Source organism: Quercus robur, chromosome 5 (assembly GCF_932294415.1).
Source record: "Quercus robur chromosome 5, dhQueRobu3.1, whole genome shotgun sequence".
NCBI lineage: Eukaryota > Viridiplantae > Streptophyta > Magnoliopsida > Fagales > Fagaceae > Quercus > Quercus robur.
This window is the reverse complement of record NC_065538.1, coordinates 63482221-63491573: the sequence shown is the minus strand read 5'-3', so window position 1 is coordinate 63491573 and position 9353 is coordinate 63482221. Positions and strand designations below refer to the sequence as shown.

Sequence of the window (9353 nt, the reverse complement as noted above, 5' to 3'; positions counted from 1 at the left end):
TAATAAAGAGGATGATAAACATCTAAGTTGCACCTAGTGTGGAAGCATAGTTGTGGCCACCTGTAACAGCTAAATTCTATTAGTTCTTTCACAATATAAACAACTATGATGCTTCTACACATGTAGCTCAACTGGTACTTTATAATGTTTTCGACAGATGCATTCAAGATTTAAATAACACCAATAAGTGACCATGATAAATATCTAAGTGGCGCCAAGTGTAGAAGCATTGCCAACGTTCACAAACTCTTGAGCCGGAACCTCTTCCAGCACCTTCGACTGCTCATCCATCCTCCTATCCCTAGATGCCTTTGCCTTTGCATCGTCATAGGACAAATGTAATCCGAAAAATAAATAGTAAACCATGAGAATTCCAGTCCATATGCCAAACCTTAGGTACGATGCTTTATCTATAGACCCAAGTAGAAAAAAATTAATAGCAATGGATGCTGAAGGGAGCCATGGAACCAATGGTACACCCCAAAGTCTTGGATTTCTTGCATGTGGAACAAAAAGCCGAAGCCCCATTGTTCCAACAAACCAAATTGGCACAGTTATTGTGTACCCAATCCAACCATCACTTTGGGCCCAATAAACAGCAGTCCCAAATGAAGACCCTAGTATAAGAACAAGACACACAATGAGCTTAATACGATTCACTTGTGTTGTCACCCCACTAACATAGTAGCGCCTCACAATAAGCGCAACAGCTACAAGCATGAAAATGAACAGTGTAGACACTGAGAGAAGGTTTGCAAGAATGGTAAGCGGTGTGAAAAAGGCAATGATTGCGGTTGCTACAAGCATGATAGCCGTGGCATTAATGGTTGTTTTAGTCCTTTCATGGACCTTAGCTAAACAATGAGGCATCATGTGTGTACGTGCAATATGTGTAAGATACCGAGCTTGACCAACAGCTCCAACAAGCAGAACTGAAGTCATGCCTTTTAGTGCTCCAAGTGCGACTCTATACTTAGCCCAACCCATACCTACGGCTTGAAATGCTACCGAGTATGGAGCATCTTTATCAACATTAGCGGACGGTTGCATAAGGCATAGTGTCATAGCTAGTAAACAATAGGCCAATGTGGTTATAACCATTGAGCCAAAAAGTCCAATCGGGATGTCTCTAGCTGGATTTTTAGTTTCCTCAGCCACAGTTGAAACGTCATCAAATCCAACATAGGTGAAGAATAGTCCAGCTGAAGCTTGGAACATGCCTCGAGCACCAAAAGGAGCAAATGGAGTGTAGTTTTTGGGATTGGCTTTTGTAAGACCGGCAATGATGATTAAGATGATGACAATGAGATGAACAATTGAGGTGACATAATTGAAACGTGATGAGGCTTTGGTACTTATGACGGCGAGGATACAGATGATGAAAATGACAACAACAGCAACGGGGTCTAGTGATTGGTAGTCGCTTGGTAGCGAATGGACTACGATGCGGAAATCGCCATGTTGGTGGTTGCAGAGAGTGGCAAAATATGATGTCCATGAACTTGCAAGAGCTGCTCCACCGATCACATATTCGATGATAATGTTGCCGGCTGCAATGAAGGCCACAAAATCTCCAAGCTCTACCCTTCGGTAGGCAAATGAACCACCTACAATATAGTAGCGTTTTGTGTCAATTACCAGCTATGTAATACAAGAATTATTTTTAAAACCTTTTGAGCTTAGGTTATATTTTCATATCAAGTGGCTATTAGTTTTTGGTGTGGCGTACGTACGTACGTACGTACCATGTCACTATTCTAAACATACCTAATAATATTCGAGCATTATTGTGTCATGGAAATTGAACTCCATTGTTGCATTTTCCTGTTAAGGTTTTGGATATTAATTATATTGTTAATGCTATTTGGAATCCTTTAGGACCATAAAATTACTATTTCTTTGTTTATTACTCTTTTGGTAAGTCACACAATCCTTCACCTTGGTCTTATGGTATGCATATGTATGTTTTTATTAATTTGTTGATTTGCTTACTTGTTAAGAGTGAATAAATGTACTTTTTTTTTTTTGAGTTAAATACTTAGTTGTTCGTGAAGAATGGGATTTATTTATACCAATAAGTTAAACTGTACCTAAACAAATAAGTTAAATAGTAGGAAAGAACTATTCATAGGTGGTAAGTTAAAATCTTAAAATGATATATGGATACCCCTCCCCCAATTATTCATATTTCCAATGTAACCTTCTTAAATTGGATTAATTTTTATATTTGTTATTACTTTGACCCTCTTATTCTTAAAGATCTAATTTCGCCCGAGTACAAAATTTAGCTTCATTCGAAAAAAATTTAAATCTCATTAAGAGATGTTGGACAATGGTATATACTTTTACAATTGCTATTTTCATGAATTTTATAGACTTTATTTTTTACCATTGATCGTGAAAATTTGAATATAGATATGACCATGTAATTTGATATGAATAGTGAATAGGGCCGGTCCTAGACATTTTAGGGCCGAGAACTAAAATGAGGCATTTTTTTATATTTATTTATTAATTAATTAATATTTTTTATTATAATATATTTTATTTAAAATATATTTTTCTTGACTTTTGAAATGCAAATTGACTAATAATTAAGTTCTTGTATTCAAGTTCTTTTAACACCTAATTTTCAATCGATAACATAGCTAATCAACTTAATCTTTCTTGGAACATTGTTAATCTTAGATATGATTTTATTAATTTTAATCTTGAAAATCTTCTTTTTGTAGAAGCAACTGTAATAGGTATTGTGGGGGCAGAGAATTCGCGGGCCAGGCCCACTCTGCATTAGGGCCCAGGGCCCAAGCCGAGGAGAGCCATTGCCGAGGACGACCTCATGCTCGGCACCTCACAAAATGTCTGAAGAAAGGGGCAAACTGAATGTAGGGGCAGGGCAAGGGAAAAAGCTGCCAACATCATAATACAAAACCCTGTATCTGACAAGTCCATACTCTAAATCATACCCTTTAACTTTCCCAACGACCCCAAACCACTCTAGGTATGGGTTGACAAGACAGGTCTGCACCCCAGAAAAGTGAAACTTACACGTGGACTCTAAAGGGGGAAATAAACACTAGTATAAAAGGAAAAACCCCCCAGAAGAAGAAGGGGGACTCCCTCCCCCGGTAAAAGGGAGAAAGGGAAGGATATAAGGCTCCTTGGACAGCGTCCGAGGACTGAAGTCCTACAACCCGTACTAATGGAGGGCTTAGCTAGTCAAGCCAAGCCCGCCCATATAAGAACTTCCATAGACGCCACGATTAAACCGTCCACCTGTGCCCAAGGTCATGCCTTTCAAGCCCACTCTCTACAAATCATATTGTTGGGGCCCTTTGCATACGAGCCCAACGTCATTCTTGGGCTGTTAAATAAATAGTGTCCCTACAATTGGCGCCGTCTGTGGGGAAGGCTTGCGCGTTGGCTCAGGCGGCGGCAGAGTTGAGCTTTTGTCAAGTAAGGATCTGCGAGGGTGCCTTCATTTCCAGCGACATGTTGTTGTTGTTCCAACATAAGTTCCCACTAGGAGCTATGTCTGGCAGTGCCAAGGGCACGGGCAATTCTAGGGGCTTCCAACATCAAGCTAACCCCTCCCCACCTAGGTCAAGGGGCTTCCAACATCAAGCTAACCCCTCCCCACCTGGGTCAAGGGGCTAACCTTTGGAAATTAAATCAATAAATAAGTAAAAAATACAAGTTTTGGGCAGAACCAAGGCCTTGTATGGTTCTCGGACTCAAGCCTCTGGGGAAACCAACTACTTAGAAGAAAACTACAAGTTTTAGACAGAACCAAGGCCTTGTATGGTCCTCGGACTCAAGCCTCTGGGGAAACCAACTACTTAGAAGAAAACCACAAATTTTGGACAGAACCAAGGCCTTGTATGGTCCTCGGACTCAAGCCTCTGGGGAAACCAACTACTTAGAAGAAAAACACAAGTTTTGGACAGAACCAAGGCCTTGTATGGTCCTCGGACTCAAGCCTCTGGGGAAACCAACTACTTAGAAGAAAAATACAAGTTTTGGACAGAACCAAGGCCTTGTATGGTCCTCGGACTCAAGCCTCTGGGGAAACCAACTACTTAGAAGAAAAATACAAGTTTTGGACAGAACCAAGGCCTTGTATGGTCCTCGGACTCAAGCCTCTGGGGAAACCAACTACTTAGAAGAAAAATACAAGTTTTGGACAGAACCAAGGCCTTGTATGGTCTTCGGACTCAAGCCTCTAGGGAAACCAACTACTTAGAAGAAAACTACAAGTTTTGGACAGAATCAAGGCCTTGTATGGTCCTCGGACTCAAGCCTCTGGGGAAACCAACTACGTAGATGAAAAACTACAAGTTTTGGACAGAACCAAGGCCTTGTATGGTCCTCGGACTCAAGCCTCTGGGGAAACCAACTACTTAGAAGAAAAACACAAGTTTTGGACAGAACCAAGGCCTTGTATGGTCCTCGGACTCAAGCCTCTGGGGAAACCAACTACTTAGAAGAAAAATACAAGTTTTGGACAGAACCAAGGCCTTGTATGGTCCTCGGACTCAAGCCTCTGGGGAAACCAACTACTTAGAAGAAAAATACAAGTTTTGGATAGAACCAAGGCCTTGTATGGTCCTCAGACTCAAGCCTCTGGGGAAACCAACTACTTAGAAGAAAAATACAAGTTTTGGACAGAACCAAGGCCTTGTATGGTCCTCGGACTCAAGCCTCTAGGGAAACCAACTACTTAGAAGAAAACTACAAGTTTTGGACAGAACCAAGGCCTTGTATGGTCCTCGGACTCAAGCCTCTGGGGAAACCAACTACGTAGATGAAAAACTACAAGTTTTGGACAGAACCAAGGCCTTGTATGGTCCTCGGACTCAAGCCTCTAGGGAAACCAACTACTTAGAGTAAAAAATACAAGTTTTGGACAGAACCAAGGCCTTGTATGGTCCTCGGACTCAAGTCTCTGGGGAAACCAACTACTTAGAAGAAAACTACAAGTTTTGGACAGAACCAAGGCCTTGTATGGTCCTCGGACTCAAGCCTCTGGGGAAACCAACTACTTAGATGAAAAACTACAAGTTTTGGACAGAACCAAGGCCTTGTATGGTCCTCGGACTCAAGCCTCTGGGGAAACCAACTACTTAGAAGAAAACTACAAGTTTTGGACAGAACCAAGACCTTGTATGGTCCTCGAACTCAAGCCTCTGGAGAAACCAACTACTTAGATGAAAAACTACAAGTTTTGGACAGAACCAAGGCCTTGTATAGTCCTCGGACTCAAGCCTCTGGGGAAACCAACTACTTAGAAGAAAACTACAAGTTTTGGACAAAACCAAGGCCTTGTATGGTCCTCGGACTCAAGCCTCTGGGGAAACCAACTACTTAGATGAAAAACTACAAGTTTTGGACAGAACCAAGGCCTTGTATGGTCCTCAGACTCAAGCCTCTGGGGAAACCAACTACTTAAAAGAGACAATACGGGGTTTGGACACAACCTGGACGTTAGATGGCCTTTAGAATCTACCCTGAGAAAGAATTCCCCATTTAATAGTGGGGCTAATCCCAGGACTGCATGGATTCCCCAGCCTACTCTCGGATTCTCAGTACCAAGGGAATTGGTGCAACTGCAATATAGGGTCATACGTTGTCAAAACACAGTTAAAGTCCCTCGCTGCTCGGCTACCCTCTCGGAAGAAATATTTAGTATTTATCGTTCTCGAACGGTCGCCGCGCATGCATTACGGGACATTAAGCCGTTATCTCAATTGGTAAGGTTATGTTTCAAGGTTTCCTGCTTTAAGCATCACTAAAGGAAGATACATACATAGCGCACCCGTTCACAAAGTAGTTGCTGCCGAAAGGAAAAGTATTTACAAAGAGATAAATTCATCTTTTATTAAGACAAAGAAATAGTACAGCGTACAATGAAAAGCTGGAATAAGCTTATACTAAAGCTAACTACATAGGCGAAAAGAAAGATACAAGAGAATAAAGAGAAAGCCGAGGAAGAAGTGCAGAGGAAAGGTTGGCTGCTGTTCCAAGACGTTGTTCAAGGAAACCATTCCTCAACACTTTTACATGCCTATAACTCAGGCAGCCAAAGAGCCCAACTCGAGGCTTGCACCGTTGAAGAAAAGGCGCAGAGAGCTCGACTTTGGGCTAGCGCAGCTGAAAAAAAGGTGCAGGGAACCCAACTTAAGGCCAGCACCGTTGAAGAAAAGGTGCAAGCAGCCGGAAGTTGATGGGCCTCCACGTAACCACGCCTGCGATATAGCAGACGGCGCTGATGGCAGAAAACTTTACTTCTGACGCACCAAGAATCTGGTGCGACCAGTACCTGCTTCGGATTTTGACTAAAAGAAGGAGAAATACCATTTCCCCCTTTGTCAAAACGGAAGATTTTCTTGAATCTGTGCCTCCTTTGCCCAAACCACGCTACCTTGAGTCTCGGAAGGACCCGGCGCCTCTGTGGCGGATGGAGTTCCTTTACCCTTGTCCGTGTCTCAAACATATTGCACAAAGGGCGTATAGCACTGAAGATGAAAACTGTGATTATAGCTGAAGGGTTATGATTTTGAAGAGAATCGAAGGGTTTGTGTGTAAGGAAAATAACCTCTTATCCTACTTATATAAGAAGTAAGGTGGGGGCATTCAATTCACGCAGCTTTCCAAGGAATGCTACGGACAAGGTAGAGTTGGCTCAATTTCCAATGCCATTCGCAACCGTAGGATCTGAAGATCCTCGTGAAGGCGCGCCTTGAGTATTGAAGCGTCAAAGGACTCCACGTGAGTGGGTAAAGGAATGCCTCTAATATGGCACGTCTCCCATGTAAATGGAAAAACACAAATCTTAGTAGAGTACAGAATCTGAACAAGCTATGATGTAAGCCCAACATTACCAAAACCCTCCTCCCCGACTAAAAGTCGGGCAGCAGGATTTTGAGGGGCTATTGTGGGGGCAGAGAATTCGCGGGCCAGGCCCACTCTGCATTAGGGCCCAGGGCCCAAGCCGAGGAGAGCCATTACCGAGGACGACCTCATGCTCGGCACCTCACGAAATGTCTGAAGAAAGGGGCAAACTGAATGTAGGGGCAGGGCAAGAGAAAAAGCTGCCAACATCATAATACAAAACCCTGTATCTGACAAGTCCATACTCTAAACCATACCCTTTAACTTTCCCAACGACCCCAAACCACTCTAGGTATGGGTTGACAGGACAGGTCTGCACCCCAGAAAAGTGAAACTTACACGTGGACTCTAAAGGGAGAAACAAACACTAGTATAAAAAGAAAAACCCCCCAGAAGAAGAAGGGGGACTCCCTCCCCCGGTAAAAGGGAGAAAGGGAAGGATATAAGACTCCTTAGACAGCGTCCGAGGACTGAAGTCCTACAACCCGTACTAATAGAGGGCTTAGCTAGTCAAGCCAAGCCCGCCCATATAAGAACTTCCATAGACGCCACGATTAAACCGTCCACCTGTGCCCAAGGTCATGCCTTTCAAGCCCACTCTCTACAAATCATATTGTTGGGGCCCTTTGCATACGAGCCCAACGTCATTCTTGGGCTGTTAAATAAATCGTGTCCCTACAGGTATTGTTAGTAAAATTCTATAAGTAATGCATATATTTGGAAATGAATTTAACCTTTTTATATATATATATATATATATAATTTAGTATGTAAATTGGAGTATATTCTTTATTTGTGAAATTTCTTTTAAGACTTTTAACTCTAAAAATAAATCTAAACCATCAATATCATAATAAATATCATATTTGAGAAATATTCAAGTTTAAGACAGTATTTTTGCAAACTATAATCATCTAGTGATTTCAATTTCGTGATGTTAAATTGAAAACCAAAAATATCTTCATATATTTGAAATTATTCAAATCTATTCTCAATTGAACTAATTGCTTTATCTACTATATATAAGAAATAATCAATTCTAAAATATTCTTTAGCAAATCGTGTTGTCTCATTATGAACATTTTCATCAAAATGTTTCTTTCTATGAATTATGTGTTTCTCACGAAATATAGGTTCTATTTCCATTTCAGATGCAATTTTTTTAGATGAATTCATAGTAGATGTAAATCTATTTTCTCTATATCCTTTAAAATAAGAAATGAGGCATTTTAATCGATGGTAAATTTTTACTAATAGAGTTGACAACAAATAATATATCATACCAAATAGTCATATCCAATAAGAACTCAGAGCTTTCAATTTCAATTTCTACTATCCCTTCTTTTTCAAAATTTTGGGCCCCCTTTCCACCTAGGGAGCTTAGGCAATGGCCTAATTGGCCTAGTGGAAGGGCCAGCCTTGATAGTGAAGATGAAGTGATCAGTAGTATACAAACCACTTGATCATACGATGGACATAATAATTAGATTCTTGAATCATTTTTAATGGGGGAAAAAATTGTAGGATCAAAAAGCTTTTACTTGCTACAGGGATCTCCACGGCAAACTCAGTGTAACAGAAAACAGAAATCAAGGCACAAATTCCAGGGATAACATAAGATAACACAACAGCAGGACCAGCATGTGACTGGGTCTCAAGACCAGTGAGCACAAAGATACCAGAACCAATAACAGCGCCCATGCCAAACCAAATAAGATCCCACCAAGTCAGTGTCTTCTTCATCTCAAGCTGGCTCTCAGCCTTCACCTCCACCAGCTTCGTTTGGTCAAGTGATCGGCTCATAATCCGGTCCAACAACCGGTGTGGTATTTCCATTAGTGCTTGGAAATAGTTGCCCCAACTCTGGAATGAGTTCTTGGGGTAGTCATGAAAACCATTTATTGACGCTTCAGTCCCAGCCATTCTAGTAATATGCACAAAAAAATGAAAGTGGGTTAAATTTGAATGCAGAATACAGGCATAATATTGTTTTTTTTTTATTATTGTCATATAGTTTGAACAAGTTGCAAGTCAAAGGAAACAGTCATATTGGATTCTTATGTGAGTGAAGCAAATGACTGCATATTCTTTCTTGTTTTATTGTAGGTTTTGCTTTCTAAGGCAACTAAAAAAATGCAAAAATGATAACAGTTGAACTCTTCTTTTCCCAAAAATGATCAAAAGTTCAAGAACCATGAGAATAAGAGAAAACTAAAACATATCAACCTGATTTGAAGAACCTCTATTTTAAAATATTTTGGCAGCGAGTATGTTCAGAAGCTTTATAAATACACTGAAACTTCAAAGTGGGAGATAAATCCGAGAATCATAACTTTATAAGACGTTGATTCCTACTGCAAAACGTAGACCCCGTACATGTTTTTCTATAGAAAAACATAACTGACCTCTGTCCCTTGTGCCACTAAGGCAGATACCAAACAGCTGGAAAAATTTCGTTGATA

At 40.9% G+C, this 9353-nt stretch overlaps 1 protein-coding gene across 1 annotated transcript; it reads right to left on the bottom strand.

The window, feature by feature from the left end:
- Positions 1–204: 204 nt before the first annotated feature.
- On the bottom strand, positions 205–8814 carry LOC126728521 (cationic amino acid transporter 1-like). Its single transcript, XM_050434330.1, has 2 exons — positions 8433–8814; positions 205–1607 (listed from the first exon to the last, which is right to left on the bottom strand). The coding sequence occupies exons 1-2, from the start codon at positions 8812–8814 to the stop codon at positions 205–207; spliced, it is 1785 nt and encodes a 594-aa protein (XP_050290287.1).
- Between the last annotated feature and the right edge of the window lie 539 nt (positions 8815–9353).